Source organism: Xyrauchen texanus, chromosome 2 (genome assembly GCF_025860055.1).
Source record: "Xyrauchen texanus isolate HMW12.3.18 chromosome 2, RBS_HiC_50CHRs, whole genome shotgun sequence".
In the NCBI taxonomy this organism is placed as follows: Eukaryota; Metazoa; Chordata; class Actinopteri; order Cypriniformes; family Catostomidae; genus Xyrauchen; species Xyrauchen texanus.
In genome coordinates, this window is record NC_068277.1 from 23,269,852 (window position 1) to 23,288,978 (window position 19,127).

At 40.3% G+C, this 19,127-nt stretch overlaps 1 protein-coding gene across 4 annotated transcripts in view; it reads left to right on the forward strand.

Moving 5' to 3' along the window:
• Positions 1-256: 256 nt before the first annotated feature.
• Positions 257-19,127, forward strand: part of LOC127654666 (exocyst complex component 6B-like) — a 150,870-nt gene continuing 131,999 nt past the window's right edge. For all 4 annotated transcript variants that reach the window (XR_007971959.1, XM_052141928.1, XM_052141937.1 and 1 more), the window contains exon 1: positions 257-393. Coding sequence is in view for 3 of the 4 variants with exons in the window: in XM_052141928.1 (XP_051997888.1) it covers positions 305-393 (89 nt within the window). In the remaining variant the exon portion in view is untranslated. The remainder of the gene's footprint in view (positions 394-19,127) is intronic.

Below are 19,127 nucleotides of genomic sequence, written 5' to 3' on the forward strand. Positions count from 1 at the left end.
TTTACATTCTTATTCATTCATGTAAAACTTTGTTCTATTAAAATGGCATATTCGATACAAAGTTTTTCTTCGAGCCCTGAAAAGGTCAAACTTTCAATTAATTTATCCTGCTCCATGTATCCTTTCAAAGTATTAAAACGATTCATAAAATGTTTGTTGTTTCTCTCTAAAACGTTTTCTTTTTTTTTTATTAGCCAATAGTAATACCGGAAGTAAAAACTCCAGTGTTTTCACCCCTCTCTTTACTGGCGCTGCGTGTTCTCGGGCGCTGCGTGTTCTCGAGCGCGTCGCGAGGATATGGAAGATGGCGAGTGCGGAGACTGCGGCGGAGCACGAGCGAATACTACGAGAGATTGAGAGCACAGACACTAACTGTATCGGTCCCACACTCCGGTAAGTGTTCGGATAAGGGGTAGAGGGGACTAGGCTCAGAGTGCGTGGCGACATTTTGGAGAAAAAGTTCCCGGGGAGGGTGTTCTCCTTGTTCCTTCAACTTCTCACTTCAAAGACTTTCCAAAAATCTTCCATTCAAGTTGTCAGGTTGGCGAAGTAGGTGGTCAGTTGCGGTTTAGAGAGAGTCTGAGAGTGTTTTAATTAGTATTCCTTTCACATGGCTCTCTGCACAGCTCCCGGACAGCAGGCGGAGGCGAATATTGGAGAATGACGAATATAGATAGTCCTTTATCTGAGAATAAACAAAAAGAAAAACGAGCAACGTTTGTGAGGACGTAGCCTGGGCTTTTTAACTAATGTTTTTAACACGTTGACTTTTCTTAAAATGGATTTTAGCGTCAGAGCTTCTTGATTTCACTTTATTATTGCTAGGGAACAAACGAATAAAAAAGTAGAAATTATGTTCGTGAATTCTAAATTAAGAACTTGTTTACTGTTTTAGAGTTGTCAACATTTAAGCTTTAGCAATCCCAACTGCTAAGCTCTGCTTTCAGCAGTGGGTCAGCAACTCTCTGTTAGGATTTGTTTACATTCTAGAAAAGGATGTCTTAGCAGAGCAGAAGGAAAACACCAAGCCAGTTGTATTTTGGTTTAGTTCATTATAAGGCATCAGAGTTCTGCTTTGTCTAGATAAGTATATTTCCACTGAGCTATTTTGTCATAATTAGCCTACACACCAGCATGTGGTCACATTATACAGTACATTAAACCAAACATGTTCACAGAGAAGATTGGCTCTTTTTGAAATGTGCCGTTTTAGTTTAGGCTGCTTAAAGGGATTGTTCACCCAAAAATGAAAATTCTCATCATTAATGCACCCTCATGCCATCCCGGATGTGTATGACTTTATTTCATCTGCTGAACACAAATGAAGTTTTTTAGAAGAATATATCAGCTCTGTGGGTCCATACAATGCAAGTGAATGGTGGCCAGAACTTTGAATGTCCAAAAAGAACATAACAGACTCCAGCGGTTAAATCCATATATTCAGAAGCAATAGAAATAGTGGGGAAGAAACAGATCAAATTTGTGTTATTCTTTACAATAAATTCTCCTCCCGGCTGCTTTTTGGGCCTTCAAAGTTCTGGCTACCATTCACTTGCATTGAAAAGACCTACAGAGCTGAATTATTCTTTTAATAATCTTCATTTGTGTTTAGGGCAATTCCAGGAAATGATGATTTCGAAGCATTTTGGATGGTTTCTCCTCATGCTGTAAGTGCTACTTTCACTATTGTTTATGTCCGTAACGAAGAGATGTCACGTCAGGTAATGCCGGGTTTTCCCCATTTATGTGAAAACGACAATTAATAAATAATAAAAATGACCTGTTCTTAGGTGTGCCAACCCTTCTACATTCTGTGGCTATTATTTCTGGATTGTGCATTTCAATTCAAAGTTTTTACAAAGTCACATCCATAACTGAAGCTCATTTCCCGAACTAATCTGGAAAAAAACTTGTCTAGACTGAGAAAGTCGGAAAACTGAATTGTAGGAAACAAGACAGATAGGCCTAATATTCCTGCACACCAAAGGGGACATACACAGGAGACATTGTGCCCATCTGGAATTTTTTTTTATGTTTTTCTACATAAACATGCAATTGAAAAACTATGCATCAATTCAAAATGATGCATCTCACGGAGCTTTAAAAATATGCAATGCCAAGTTATAATGCTTTGTGACAGGGTGGGGCTGGGACGTGATTTTACACACTCGGCCCCTTATCAGGCTAATCAAGCCTCTGCGAGAGATGAAGGCCGACTGCGGACAGTGGTGCGACAGAGAGAAAGCGTTTACGGCAGCTGTCCAACCTATTTGTGTGTGTTTGTGTCTTTTGGTTTTAGTTCTTTATTAAAAATATTATTTATATTGTCAAGCTGGTTCTCGCCTGCTTTCCCTTAACTCCCTTTACACTGGGGCCGAAGACACGGGAAGGAGGAGGAATACGACGTAGTGGAGTTCTCACCACTACCATCCACCCCCAATGGAGTAGGCGTGGCCATATTCCGGGGGATGGAGTAGCCCGGCCGCCTGGAAGCGGAGGAATGGCCGCCGACTGCGAGGGGAGAAGGGGCTCCTAACCGACCGCCTGAAGCGGTCAGAGCTGCTGCCAGGGGCGGAGGAGACCCTTACCAGCCACTGAAATGCGGCGGGGTCTGAGCCCCTCCCCGCTTGCGGACCGCCGACCGCAAGCGGGGAGGGGCTCACTGCCGACTGCCTGGAGTGGGAGAACTGCTGCCAGGGGCGGGGGAGACCCCCTCTGTTCCCCCGAGAACGTGGTGGGGCGTTCTGTCCGACAGGGGCTGGAGGACTACCTCCGATCTGCCCAGGGAGGCGTCTGCCTGTTATCTGGATGTTCGTTGGTGATTTGGTGGTTCAAGATGCTGTGAATCTTCTGTGATTTAATACACTTTGAAAATGAAGCTCCCGTCTCCTCATTATTCGTGTCCTGACCGACACACAGGGGTGTTTACTGCTAATAGAAGTAGAGTCAGAACCTAATAGTCCAATAGCCTCTCCAACAATGTTAGTGCTTCATGTTTCACCATGGATTGTATAACAAGGGTTCATCATATTTCAGCATGGATTGTATGTGTTTTCGGTTCATATCAGTGTGGGTTTCTTGTGAACAAGTCACACTATAATTCAAACTTGCAAAGGAACCTTTCTTGAAAGATGCCGCAGTTTAAAACACTATTGGACCCAAATGCAAAAAAATAAGTTACAAATTCCATTCATGAATGTTTCACATGTCATGACTGTTTGATATTTATAGTTTATGCTGTGCTTGAGTTAACAGTCTGATGGTGAGCATTCTGTGTAAACCCTGAAATTTAATTAGTGCTGCTTGCGAAGCAAAGCATCACTATTATAATCTCACATACTACTACTACTTCCGGTCAAGACTTTGGCGTCTAATTTGTCCCGCACCATTTGGCATAGACCCACGAATTATGTGTTAAATCAACTGGCCTACTTACAACACCTGTGCTTTCACTTTTCCAAGGGGTGGGGTCCACGGTTCACCCCTGGGAGGCAAAAACTTCCCAGAAAATCAAATAGATTTGCATTGCGACTAACTTTGACGGGTCATATCTCCTGATCAGAATTTTGTAGAGACATGTGGGTGGACTAATTTCATATGGCCTAGCAAGCAGTTTTGGAGCATTAAATGAGATTGGGGATAAGATGTACCCCTGGGGGTGTAAAACCTTCTTAAATATGCCCCATAGGCATACTATGGCAAGGGTCTCGTCCATTTTGTTCCCCCATACTATGACAAGCACTGAATTTTGTGGGATCAAATCTCTGTCAGAATGTTGTAGCGACATGGGGGTTGGCTCATTTCACTCTGGCTACCAATCATCTTGTATCATCTTGGAAATGGCGTAGCCATTCTCTAGCAACCATTTACGGCTCCCTAGTTACAGCCCCAATAGATTTCCTTTCAAAATGACTCAAAAGGATATCTTCAGAACAGAATGTCATAGACTTTGCTGATTTGCTCTTGAGTCAGGTTAGTAAGCAGTCAATAAGAATCTCTCTGGTCACTGGTTAGCCACACCTTTGTAACCATTTAGAGCACCCTAGCAACCAGCCCCATTGTGTATCGGTCCCCCGAGTGTGATATCTTCGTATCAGAATGTACTACAGACATGAGTTGGCTTGTTTCACTTGGATGAGCAATCAGCCTTTTATCCACTTTAAACTACTTGGCCATGCCCTAGTAACCATTTAGGGCACCCTAGCAACCAGCCCTATTGACTTCCATTCAAAATAGCTGAGTGTGATATCTTAGGATCAGAATGTACTAGAGACATGAGAGTTGGCTTGCTTTAATTGAGTGAGCAAATTTCTTTAAGTATCATGATGGAAACTACTTAGCCATGCCCTAGAAACCATTTAGAGCAACCAAACCCCTTTGACTTTCATTCAAAGTTGCTTAGATGGGTATCTCAGGATTAGAATGTTGTAATGACTTCATTGTTGGCTTGTATGACTCAGGACAGCAAGCAGTCTTGGTATCACCCTGGCAACTGCCTAGCAACCATGTTGGCTTACCCTAGAAACCAAGTAGAAAAACGCATATCTCTGCACCCGAACATTGTAGAAACGACTCAGTCTTATGCTAGCAATGCATAGAAAAGTGCAAAAACGTACAAGCTTCATGTTAGCGTCATGAAAACGTTTGCTAGCAACATGCTAGGATCATAATAGCGGCACTCACATTTTCTTCAGGAAATGTACCTAATCTAGTTTTGTATTGTTGTGGAGCTGGATCATACTCTTTCGATTGAGTTTCAAATATATATATATATATATATATATATATATATATATATATATATATATATATATATATATATATATATATATATATATATATATATATATATATATATATATATATACATATATATATATATATATATACATATATATACATATATATATATATATATATATATATATATATACATATATATATATGGATGTATTCGAGGGCTAAACTATAGATATCTTAACGTAGATACCATATTAAGTTGTTTCTATGGACCGTGATAGGTCTGCATGTCCACCATAATGGATGTCAATAGCCGTCCGTCAACACATGCATTTAAATGGACAGATAGGGTTGCAGAAGATTGTCTTTTCCAGCCAACATTTGATTATCTGATTTTCCTTAAACTTTGGGTAATATTTTAGATGATATAAAAAATCCTGACTTTTATAACAGTTTTTTTTCTCCTGTAGCAAACTGCAAATTAAGTCCTCTACAAATGAAAATATAATGTCAAACATACTGAAAATTAGCACCCAGTCAGTCAATTCATTACACAATTAACTGTTTCCACACAAAAGCAGTTTATGCAGTGGTCTGAGGCTTCTTCTCATTCACTTAGATTCAAACAGCTTTTCTTGTTGACCATTCCAAAATGGTGCCAGAACCAGTCGAATGTGTCATCTACGTATGTATATCTGTGGGCTAAACGGTGTTAGCCAATCATAACTGTGGCAGATTACATTGGTGTTTAAATGAGACGCTGAGGTCAAAACAGTTTATTTTTAATTTTTTTTAGACGGAGGGCTAGAGACAGGTTGGAAAATGAGTTTTAGTGCCTCAGGTGGACCTCAGTTAAAATAATTATGTAATAATAAAAAATGTCATGACCCCTTTAAGAAGCTGATGCAAATTGTAGTGCTAGCAGTGTGTGTGGGGCACAGTGATAATGGCTTCATATTCTCACACCCTGTGGTGGGGCTCTCACATACAGAATGAGGTGATGGATATTGCAAGCACATGCAGCCTGGCTTTCTTCCCATTTAAATATCTGCATGTAAAATTATAACATTGAAAAATTTATTTGCGACAACTAAACTGCATTATCATTTGTGATTGGTTCTTTGATATCTTTATTTTATATTATCACGCTGAGTTTATATAATATATATATATATATATATATATATATATATATATATGTATATGTGTGCAGGGCTCTACAGTGCAATTATTTCACTCGCATTTGCCCCTAAAAATAAATGTGTGCGAACTGGAAAAATGATTTACGAGCACAGTGTGCGAATAAAGATTACAAACGTAACCCCCCCCTTTTTAAGATATTTGTTTAAAAATTACAAAACCCACATTCCACAAGCAGCTTGTGCCAACCACAGTAGAATTTTCTGTGATGACGCGGTCCAATCAGAGAGAGAAAGGTGAACAATGGAAAAAAGTATCGGTATAGGCGACATCGCATTTTATTTTAAGTGAAAAAGAGATGAGGAGAAAGGAATTTGGCGAGGGGGATTCGCAAGGTTCAACTAACGAAGTCTCTTCATAAGGTTTACCAGAGACGGCTAACGTTAGTCACTTCAACGTCCACTGTAGCCGGTGGAGGGAGAACATATAGATTCAATGCAAATTGTCTCAAAATGTTCCCATGGCTAGAGTTTGAAAACAACGTCATGTTCTGCAAATATTGTAGAGGGCAGAAATAGGTGGGCAACTCGTCCTTCGTGTCTGGAAACCCGCATCTGAAATAGTGATGGGTCATTTGCGAACGAGTCTGCTCTTGTAGGTGAACATTGGGAGACGGCTAGCATATCTGAATCTATTTAATAAAAATATATATATAAAAAAATAAGATATGAATAATCAAAAGATTTTAAAATAACGAAAGAAAAAACTAATAAAATAATATATTCCTAAATGCTCAAGCGCACACATTAGTTCTGACTGTTTGCTCAGACTAAAAGCATCACCTGTTGTTCCTGTCAATCAGAAAAGCAGTGTCAACCAATGAACCAAAGATGTGTGAGGGAGGGCGGAGCCAACGTATGTCGTTCAGATTGTATTTGAATTGTTACATTTATATGCACTTTGTTTATATACATTGAAAAGTTATACTTAAAATGCACACGTGAAATAACATCCTTCTTTTTTACATTTATTTCAATTTGTGGGATGCTTCAGTTTTGCAAATTATAAATTGTTCTTTGATATGGTGCATTATTCTATTATCAGTACCGCCGCTACCAACATGCATACTACGCAGTTTGCGTAGGGCATCAACTCCCTAGGGGGGCACCATCTTACCCTAGGATGGCACCAGAAAGTCCACCGGCTGCCCTTACTCGTTCGCTATACGTTATTCAAGGACCCAAAAGCAGTTGCGGAACACAGACAATCGCTTCACGCTCATATCACGTGTAGGGCATCAATTTGGCCAGCGGTGGCCCTGTCTATTATGCTGTTCAGATTGTATTAGTTTTGAATGGTTAGATTTATATGCACTTTGTTTATATACTACAATAAGTTATACTTTAAATGCAAATGTTTAATAGTATTATTTTTCTTAACAAATCAATGCATTTTTAAATAAATTGTGGTTAAGGTAGAGTGTAATTACATTTAATAATTTAATTCGAATTGTTTTAACACCAATTATGAAAAGAGCCGGAAAGCCCATTGCTAATCTGAAAAGAGATAGTGTAGTGAAACTTCTCACAGCGGAGAAACCATCAGGCTCTGTGTAAGCAGCCTTGAGGAGGCAAGTGCTGCAGTCTGAGGAGCAGAAGTGGAAGCAGCTGAAAATAAAGATAAACATTGCATACTTCATTGTGAAAGAAGAAGAACCTTTCGTCAAATTTGGGCCGCTTATCAGACACCACAAAAACTGAGTTTACATGAATCCCACATACATGTGCGGAGATGATCAGTGAAATTGCTGACATAATGAGAGATCGCTGGCTGACCTCGAAGTATGCCAGACGGTCAACATACAAAAGCAGCTGGACAACTGATATCCTTTGATTCTAGTAGGCATGGGTTCAATGTGTGATTTGGGAGGTATGTGCTGTTCCACAGATGTGTGTCCCTTAGTACACGCGCACACACACTCATACACGCAGTATAAATATGTATGTAATAAATAGTTTGTTAATTAACTCTGTATTTAATTTTCACTGTGCTCCTAAATTTCTTTGTGTGCTCCTAAATTTTTTCATTTAGGAGCGCATGTACTCCTTGGGAAAGAAGTTAGCGTAGAGCCGATTATATATTGGGGCTGTTGATTAACGCGGTAATTCAGCGCGATTAATAAAAAAAAAATTATGCGTTAAAAAATTTTACGTAATTAATCGCGTGCCCACGGACCATAATAAGGAAGATTCCTGAGAAATGCAAGCTTGTAGTACCACCTGTATACTCCAGAGGGCAGTAAGTGAAATTTCAACTGTATGAGCAACGGCCAGTTTATACAGTGAAGAAAACACTTAGTAGGCAGAACAAAAAACATGCGTTATGTTCTTGCGTTCAAAACACTCAAAGGAGCGCAAATGCGATCTAAGGGATCTCGAGATGTGTTTAAAGATTGAGTATTAAACTGTATTTATCTTGACACAGTGACCTAAACATTTTTTTTATGACACAACGCACCCGATACGTCTGACATGGGTGTAAATTGACTGGCCCTTAAACAAGCCCTCATAATAAATCTCAAACTGATTGACAAATTCCCTTGTGACTTGGTTATTGTGAACTGTATGCCAATGATTGACTTATGATCAATAATATACACTCTAGTGTTGTCAAAAATACCGGTAATCCGGTTCCAAGTCAGTACTCAAACAAAAACTAATTTACGCTAATTTCTGAAGGTGCCGGAGTACCGAGTACCGGGTCTACCCGGTTCCCAGTCAGAGTCGGGAACTTTCAAACGCTCACAACAAGCAAAAGATGACGACAAGCAATGTAGCTGCTGCTGCGGAGTCTCAACTTAATCTTGTCGAAGAGAAAAGTGGAAAAAGCCAGGTTTGGAAATTCTTTGGATTTGAGGCTGATGAAAAGGGAAACATCATAGATCAGCAAAAACCTATTTGTAAACAGTGCTTTCACAATTTTCTGACGAAAGGAGGAAACACATCAAACTTAATAAAGCACCTGAAAGACAGACACCCGGATTTATTCAAGCAAATAAAGCAGGTGAGTTTAAAAGCATATTATCATTTGCATTAGGGCTGAAACGTTTAGTCGACATTATCGACAATGTCGAAAATACAAAATTGTCTAGAACATTTTTCGTTGTCTAATAGTCGTTTGATCTAATTTAACGTAACATGAAATCACATTAAACTGTAATGATGAAGCGTGAGAGCAGCACTGCAGTTCACGCCTGACGAAGGAGAAGAATTACACAGATCACAGTCCAGATGCACTCTAAACTTTCACAGCTTCATCTTATGCAGATCCCAAAGTATTGGGGAATTATAAAAAAAAAAAAAAATAAATAAATTCAGAAGCACTCTCGTTGTGGAGCCGGAGCTCTTTAAAGGAAACATGCGTTACATCTTAAATGGAGTTATTTTAATGTGTTATAGCTTTATTAAAGTTCAAATAATACACAAGCAGCTCATGGTAATAACTATAAACTCAGAAATTGGCATTTCTCTGTGTGGTCGGTGCCTCTTCCATGAGTTGTGTGAATGTCCTGATCTAAGGGGGAGAGATAGAAACTGCAACCGGCTGAGAGAGACTCTGCCTCGGGGACGCAAATCCCTCGAGCATGGATGCTTAATGCATCTAGATTAGAACGCAATGGCTTGTGACTTATTTAATCATAATATATGTCACTGTGCATTTCTTATTGTGAAGAAAATTGGCAATTTGCAGCTTTATTAATATGAGAGCACTTTGCGCATTAGTTTGGTAATTGTTTTTTATTCATTCTATTGTATGCTTGTTTATTTAGTTTTTTTAGTACTTTGTTAAAACTTAAAGTAAAAGTATCAAAAGTTGAAGCAAATCTTATATAAGTGTTCAAAAATACTTTAAGCATACATTGTTCAGTTTTGTTATAATTAAAAAATAATATATTTAACTTGAAGTGTTGCTCAGTGGTATATTTTTGTTCTTGTTCAGCTGTTAATTTGTTAACTTTGTTAATAAAAGAGTGTTGTTCAGTAACCTGTTTTTGTGTTTTGCTTTGGTACCTAAAATGGTATCTAGTACTGTGAAATTTCACTGGTATTGGTACCGACTACTGAAATGTTGGTACCGTGACAACACTAAACTATACATTGTATTCAAAAGCTGCTTTTTGTATGGCCTCATCAATGATTAACTTCTGCCACAAGAATGCATTTTAATTATCTGAATATTTTTTAAATATACACACACATATATATATATATATATATATCTCATATTTAAAAATAATTATATATTGATATAAATATGTATAATCATTATATATTGAGTTATTGTTATATGAGGGGCTTAATGACTCATGCATTTTATTCAAAGCCACTTGAAGACTTGTCATAGCTCTGTGAATCACAAAAGGCTGTGTTTAATAAGTAAAATAAAATGCACGCGCAGCTCCAGTACATCAGTGAATGGCGCTGCTGTTGACGCATGCCTATTTTTAGCCTTCACAGTGTTGCACAATATTTGAGCACTACTCACGAACAACATCTCAGCTGTAGATGCTCAATAGTTCGGTTCACTTATAATATGCATTTTGAATGGCACTGGAGGTGCATTTTACCAGAATTTGAATAAGAAGTGAATTAAACTACTGTGAACTTGCATTTGTTTACAAACGATAGTAATATTTAAGTTGGAGTTCCAAAAAAAAAAAAAAAGTGTGAATGAAAATTTAACTGATATCTTACAACAAAATTGATCAAAAAAGATATATGAATCCTTATTCATTTTAACATTTGTCGTTGTCATCTTGGACTTACACTGACACCTAGCGGTTGGGACGCAGCATCATTTAAAATCAATAGTTTTTAGTTTCAGATGCCATTGTATTCTTAGTATTAACAGTCAGCTATGATTACGTTAATCAATGAGTGAAAGTGTCAAATAACAGGATGGTTACTGATATCAAGCGAGTCATATTCAGCTGGCCATGTGATTCTAACATGGCAGCCCCTCCATGTAGAATAAAACTGCTTTTATAAAGTTACTGATATGACTTAAGTCTTTATTTTAATGTGAGTGGTCATGATTTCCTACATATATTGTAAAATTACAATTCATGTCTTTAGGAATAAAACGTTTTTAATGAGGAAAATATTACTGATTGCATCTTTAAGCCATTCCTGTTTATTTTATGTGGCCATATCTTTTTGTTTTTATAAATGACCTGCATTTTTGGTCCACAGACCACCACTGATCATTTGAACCTTCAATAGCTATTAGGGATACAGTAGGTACTAGGTACAATAGTTTTTTATTATTAATCCCCTTTTGAAAATATGCATTTTTATTGTTTTGTTGGCTGAACGATAAACCAATGGACATCGATGTGTATTAATTTTAAATCTGTCATGTACTATACTTCATCCCCACATACCTGTTGAATTACCTGGTAAATTAAGTTTAAATACACAAATGTAAAGCTCAGTAAATGTGTCATATAGGGCCCAATGAAATCTTTTGTTTTTTGCAAATACCGTTAGATTTCCCCCCCAAAATTCTATGTTTTCCATTTTATTCGTTTTTTAAAGTTTAATTTTATAATCAGAATACTGTCTAATTAAATGATTTGTTAGAACTTTAATCAAATTAAAATAGAACAAACACTTCGATATACTATTGCATTATTTTTTTGTCAAATACAGTGCTGCAGAGCAAATTTAGTATGTATTAAATTATTGATAAATCTTTTTTCAGTACAAAAGCACTCTTGTGAGATATTGCTTAAATATATTACTATTAATATATTATTATTTTTGTTATTAATTATTGCTACTTCATTAAATATGACATTTTACTATATGGTAGTGATATATTCCTATCGCAATTTCTTCAATTTCACGCTTCTAGTTAAATTGAGTTTTTATTTTAGGCAGAAGCTTTTATTTTGGATTGAAGCACTTTCAGTTTCTGTTTGATGGTAGCTTCTCCCTTCCGGATAAGCAGTTCGCTATATGGGATGCGTCCGAATCCCAAGGTAGCTGCCTTGTTGCCTCACTGACCTATCAGTGACTTACCTAACCCTAACAGACTGTGTTTGCGTAAAAAGGTACCTCAAGAAACTGGTTTTGGACAGGCTTCCGTGGCAACACTGTCACATCGTTGCTTGTTTTGTGTATATTATAATATACAATAAAAAATAACAAACTCTCTCTCTTAGCTAGAGAGTATTGGAAAGAGGGTAGACTCCAGTTTTGTTCAGGGAAATCATTGCAAGTCAAATATTTTTCACCTAAAGGGTCTTCAACTATGAGAGTAAAAAATTACCGCTTATCAAGCCAGTCAAATACAGGGTTGGCCCATCATGCTGTTAAATGCATAGAATTCTACTGCTATGAAGGTTACTGGGTTTATATTCTTAATAGAAAAAATTAAGAATTTAAATTAAGAAATAGAAAATGTTCTATTTTCTTAATAGAAAAAATTACCAAAAGTCAATTTGATCTATTAAATGTTACTATTTACAATGCAGAATTTGGACCATGGTGCCTGATGCTTTTATATTTTTACTCTTTGGATGATCAGAGGTTTTTCATTAGCCAGATGTTTCATAGCTGTACACCGCTGGACCTCTGCAGCTGGACACAGTACAATTTGTTTAGATTTTTGTTTTACTTTTGCTTATCCCAGTAACACATGCATTTTCATCAGTATGGAGTATTTTTAAGCGTTAAATAACTATTTGGAACATCGTGCAGGTCTCACATTTCCTTCCAGCATCTTCCTCGTACTACTGAAAAAAATGCTAAATTGTGCTTTGAGTTTTTCTTTCACCGTGGTTCTGAATATGAAGTGTTTACTGTCACGGTTGTAGGTGGAGGCAGACACAAGATGAGGATCTAGTCGCAGCGGAGGTTTATTTAGACAAAGGGGTAATACAAAACATGAAATAAAGAAAACATCCACGATGGGAAAAAGGTAAACAAAAACACGAAAGGCAAACAAAGGGTTAACATAACACGGAAGGCGTATGCGGGGATAACTGTGGCGGAAACAACGATGGAAACATGGGAAACAGGCATCTACATACAACAAAGACTGACAGGGGAAAGGAGAAACAAACAGGGTTAAATACACAAACACAATGAAGACTAAACGAGACACAGGTGAGAACAATGAAGAGTGCAGGCAGTGAGAGAGGCCAGGAATTGTGGGAATTGTAGTTTACACACGGACAGTGAGAGTCAGGGCGGACAACAGGGAAAACATGACATGGAACTGGATCGGTGACGGGTGAAACGGAAAACACGGAGCAGACAAGGAAACATGACATAAACGTGATGGGTGAAACAGAGAACATAGGGCAGACAACACAGGAACGTGACATTTACATTGTGTTTGTGGAGGAAGTGTTAACTGATGTCAAGACTGTACTTACAGAAGGAGGGCATGTCCTGAGCCACAGGAAAGGTGTGTTCAGGTGAAGCCATGTGTCTGTTTTGGTGTGTTTATATTGAATTTGTTTGCATTTCAATGAACAGGACATCACATGCATTAAACTATGCCCCACTGATACATTGGGACTAACGGATGCCAGGCAATCATGAGACACATTAAAGGGTTTTTGTTGGGTCAAAATTGGTCTTCAGTGGTGACTGATGTATATGGTCATCCACATGCTCGAGGTTGGTTTATTACATAATTTTCACCATCTAAGTGTTACATTTTGAATTCAATGCAGAATTGACATTCAAGTGTATTTAAAAAAAAAAAAACTTTGTCAAAATAATCAAGCAGAGCGGATCCCTTGTGCGAGTCGCACCACACAGGTGCACACTAGTACAAAAAACAAGCTTCAGTCGCACTGCACAAACACACGTCTCAGATGAGAAGCATATTTAGTGCGTATCCGGGCACATATTTATTTTTTTTCACATGATCTGTCGCTGAAAATGACAGCAAAATGCTGCGCCTGCAGATTAGGACATACATTGATGCAGCATTTTGTGCGTTTGCGTTTGGGATTCAAGGAAATCTGCTTGCCAATTTACAGTATTAGTCTTACATATTCAATTGAGCAGGTGTGTGCGCGATTATTTTGGTACATTAGCCGTTTAGTAGATCCTGGAAGAAAAAAGAAAAAGTTCTTCATAGTTTTAACTTTTTAAGCCCAGAAGTAGTAGTGCGCTCATGTACTCAATGAATGATGCACAATGTTCTGAATTATATACTAATGGGACCATTCTGTGATTTGCTTGAAGTTTTTCTGCTTCTTGTTTTTCATCATGTGTTAGTAAAACTGAATAAAGGCTTTATACAATTAAGATTAAGATTCAACTTTATTGTCACAGGTACAGAGCCAATGAAATGCAGTTGTTTTGCATATCCCAACTAAGCTGGGGTCAGCCATGAAACGGCACCCCTGGAGCAGATAGGGTCAAGGGCCTTGCTCAAGCGCCCAACAGTGGTAAGGCTTAACCGCTGAGCCACCACTGGCCCTAATGGCCCTATTAACTTCTGTTGAAATGGATATTAATGTCCTTTGTCCTGTTAAATGTATATGGAGTGTAAAGTGTCCTTGAGCTTGTGCTATATAAATAAAACATTATTATTATTATTATGAATAATTGTTTATTTTACCATACTTCAATGCAGTGTTTATTTAGTATTCAATTTAACACTTCACAAGGTGGCTGGTTTAATAGTAAAATAAAATATTCTGAAATTATAGATTCAAAAATGTATTTTAATGTTTGCTGCAAAGTGATGTTATTTTATTCTCAAAATATTATCAACTAATTTACAGGCTCATGGGTCATTGTCATATTCCCTGTTGTATTTTGGCCTTATCTTTTATGTTGTAATTCTTGTTTTAGTTCCTGTTTCCTGTTAATTGTTGTAGTCCTTTTGTAGTTTTATTTTTTTTAATTGGTTTTCCCTTGATTGTTTCCCCTGGTGTTCCTCATTTCCTGATTGTTTCCCCAGGTATTTCTTGTTTTCCCTTGTGTATTTAAGCCCTTGTTTCCCCCTGGTTAGTTTATCAGTCTCTGCATGCATTGTTGGATGGTCTGTGCCTTGTTCCCTGTGTTTTGTTTTCATTATATTCTGAGTTAGTTTGTTTATTCTTTGTTTAATAAAAGCTGCGTTTAGATCCTCATTCCTTGCCTGCCTCTTCACAGAAAGACTGTCCACCGAAATGGATCTAGCAGCAGTCTTCATCTGGTTGAGTTGAGCGAACCTCCCTATTATAGAATGCTATCGTCTGTTCAGCAACATTGTCAGATACACAGGATTTACTGATGCCCACTTGAAGTCCTTGTACCATCGGCCTCCTTGCTCACGAGTGGAAGGAATTGCCGGAGACCGGTGACTACACTTGTGAAGAATATGTAGTTAATTTTTAATGTTTGCTTCAGAAAAACCTCAAAGAGCCAGCACCCACGGCCAACGAGCTGGAAGCCTCGTCCATCCCAGAGCCAGCATTGCCAATTTCGGCCATCCGGAGGAGGAGGAGGAGGAAGAGAAGAAAGGGTTCTGTTCCCCCATTTCTGCCTGTACTCTCTTCCACGGTCTCCTGTCCCTGCTATGTGGCCACCTTCCAGGCCTTCTGACTCTGTCCCTGCTATGTGGCCACCTTCCAGGCCTTCTGACTCTGTCTCTACTCTGTGGCCACAACCCAGGCCTCCTGCCCCTGTCTCGGCCCAGTGACCACCTCCCAGGCCTCCTGACCCTGTCCCTGCTCTGTGGCCTCCTCCCAGGCCTCCTGACCCTGTCTCGGCCCTGCGGCTGCCTCCCAGGCCTCCTGCCCCTGTCTCGGCCCAGTGGCCGCCTCACAGGCCTCCTGACCCTGTCCCTGCTTTGTGGCCACCTCCCAGGCCTCCTGACCCTATCTTGGCCCTGCAGCCGCCTCCCAGACCTCCTGACCTTATCTCGGCCCTGCAGGTGCCTCCCAGACCTCCTAACCAGGTCTCCTGCTCTGGTCTCCTGGTCATATGCCTGATCTGCTCTGGTCCACTTGGTCTCCTGGCCCTCCGCCTGCCTTTGTGTCCCTGGGTTGGTTTTGATGAGGTACTCTGAGGTTTGTGTGAATTCCGCTTCAAACTTGGTTATCTCTGTGAGCTGCGATGGTGAGAGCTGGACTTCACATGGGACCAGGGTGAACTGATTAGGTTTGAGCGTCACCTCTGGCCTGAGCTCCACCCTCTCTGGGACTACCGTCGCCATGGCTACAGGGACCACCTCCCTCCAAGCTTTCTGGAGATTGAGGTGGTAAACTTGACGTGCTCCGTCCCTATCCGTTGCTTAACCGCATAATCGATATATCTGAGCCCTTGCCACTTGGCGAGTTTCGAACGACACCCATACAGCAGCTTGAATGGGGGAAAACCCTCTCGTGGGACCATTCACACTGCAAATAACAGGTTCCAGCCACTTATCCCAATTTCTAACATCCTAGTGTACGAACTTACAAATCATATTTTTCAGGGTTTTATTAAAATGTTCCACCAAGCCATTCGTTTTTGGATGGTAAACGCTGGTACAAATCGAATTAATCCATAATTATTCGTACAGTTCGTGTAGTGTTCATGGCGTAAATGTAGTACCCTGATCAGTGAGGATTTCTTTTGGAATCCCCACTCGAGAGAATATTCTGAAGAGTGCCTCAGTAACACTATGTGCTGAGATGCTACGCAGGGGCACTGCTTCCGGATATCGCATTGCATAGTCCATCAGAACCACTGCCAAGTGATGCCTGCGTGCGGTCCAATCTAATGGCCAGACGAGGTCCATACCAATTCTTTCAATGGGTAAATTTATTAGCGGTAGCGGGCGCAATGGCGCTTTTGGGGTGGACAGTGGACAACTTTGTATCATTATTCGGTTGTGTTTTTTTTCCTGTCCTAAATGACTGGTAATTGGATTATGGTAAGCCACCTGGAAGAGGGCTTCCCAATGGCTCTTCGGTACTAATAGCTGTGTTGTATTCTCTTTTGTTTGTGTGTCCTGCGTCACTCTATACAACAGTTTTATAATAAATAATAAATATGAGTTTGCAATCGCAATGTTTGGCTGGAGCTGATTACTCTTTCTTAGTCAAATGTGTGTTTGAGTGACTCGTCACATGACTGCTCTACAGGGAAATCCCCTTCAGGGAATTCCCTGAGGACGAGGACTTACTCCCTTGAGCCCAGAATCCACCAAAGCTTGGCATGTATCCCCCTGGATACTCACCAGTATATGATAATCCCCAGCTTGAGCGGGGGCAGCCTGTGGAGCGTCAGGGACATGGACCAGAGTGCCCACCTCTATTACTGGACAAGAGCCTAGGAAATGCATTTACATTTTACATTTTACATTTTACATTTATGCATTTGGCAGACGCTTTTATCCAAAGCGACTTACAGTGCACTTATTACAGGGACAATTCCCCCGGAGCAACCTGGAGTTAAGTGTCTTGCTCAAGGGCCCAACAGTGGCATCTTGGTGGTGCTGGGGCTTGAACCCCCAACCTTCTGGTCAGTAACCCTGAGCCTCAACCACTGAGCCACCACTGCCTCAATGCCCTGACTTCCCACAACTCCAACAGCAGGATTCCCTACCACACCCGTGGAACTGAGCTCGCCAACCTAGGAGGGATAACATGGAGAGACTGGGTTAGCAGGAGAAAGAGACTTGGGCATAGTGCTGCCCTGTCTCCTGGGGGTGGGGATGGAACAGAAAGAGAACTAGCGGGGGCAGGGTTTGGGGGAAGGTGAGAGAGACTTTGCTTTGCTGTTTCCTGGAAATGACATCATGTAATCCTCTGCCAGCTGGACGGCATCCTCCATGGAAGCCGGACGGTGAGACTCCAGTGTCACCAGATCTACGCTGTCCTGTGCACCGCGGGTCCCCGCAGCCAGCAACCATTTCTGGCAGGCATCTCGGAGCTGCTGCGCAAAGTCGAACGGGTGGCTGTGCCTTCCCATCCTCAGGAAACGGAGAGTTGGTGACTCTGTTCTGGACTACGACGACCTGTTGCATGATGACTTCTATTAGATACGAGGAGTTTAGCGGCAGGGAGTTGTTCAAGTCAAGTGTTTTTTCTTGTTGTTTCAACCATATACAGTTAGTACAGTACACAGCGAAATGAAACAACGTTCCTCCAGGACCATGGTGCTACATAAAAACAACATGGGACAAACACAGAACCACATGAGACTACACAACTAAATAAAATACCTATATATATATATATATATATATATATATATATATATACATACATACATACATACATACATGTGCATGTGCATAAAGTACAGGAACATTTCTAACAATGAACAGGACAATATGCACAGTGAGACACCAGTACACAGTAGTTTAAAAAGATGACAGTTTCTTCAAACGTAAACATAACATACTATGAGATGGTGTTCTACATCGACGATCTCCACAGAGGAGCCGTCGATGTTCATCGGACAGTGTTCAATTTATGCTCTCCTGAAGTCAACAACCATCTCTTTTGTTTTGTCAACATTCAGGGACAGGTTGTTGGCTCTACACCAGTCTGTTAGCTGCTGCACCTCCTCTCTGTATGCTGACTCGTCATTCTTGCTGATGAGACCTACCACGGTTGTGTCATCTGAGAACTTGACGATGTGGTTTGAGCTGTGCATTGCTGCACAGTCATGAACTGCAGTGGACTGAGCACACAGCCCCGGGGGGCCCCAGTGCTCAGTGTGGTGGTGGTGGAGATGCTGTTCCCGATCCGGACTGACTGAGGTCTCCCAGTCAGAAAGTCTAGGATCCAGTTGCAGAGGGAAGTGTCCAGGCCCAGCAGGATCAGCTTTCCAATCAGGTGCTGAGGAATTATTGTGTTGAATGCTGAGCTGAAATCTATGAACAGCATTCAAATGTATGAGTCCTTTTTGTCTAGGTGGGTGAGGGCCAGATGTTTTGGCTATGGCGTCGTCCGTTGAACGGTTTGGACGATACTCAAACTGCAGTGGGTCTAGTGAGGGGGGCAGCTGGGTCTTAATGTGCCTCATGACGAACCTCTCGAAGTACTTCATGATGATTGGTGTGAGTGCGACGGGACGGTAGTTGTTGAGGCAGGACACTGAAGACTTCTTTGGCATGGGGATGATGGTGGTGGTCTTGAAGCACGTTAGAACGACAGCGCTGCTTAAAGAGATGTTGAAGATGTCGGTAAGAACATCTGCCAGCTGGTCTGCACATCCTCTGAGCACTCTGCCAGGAAT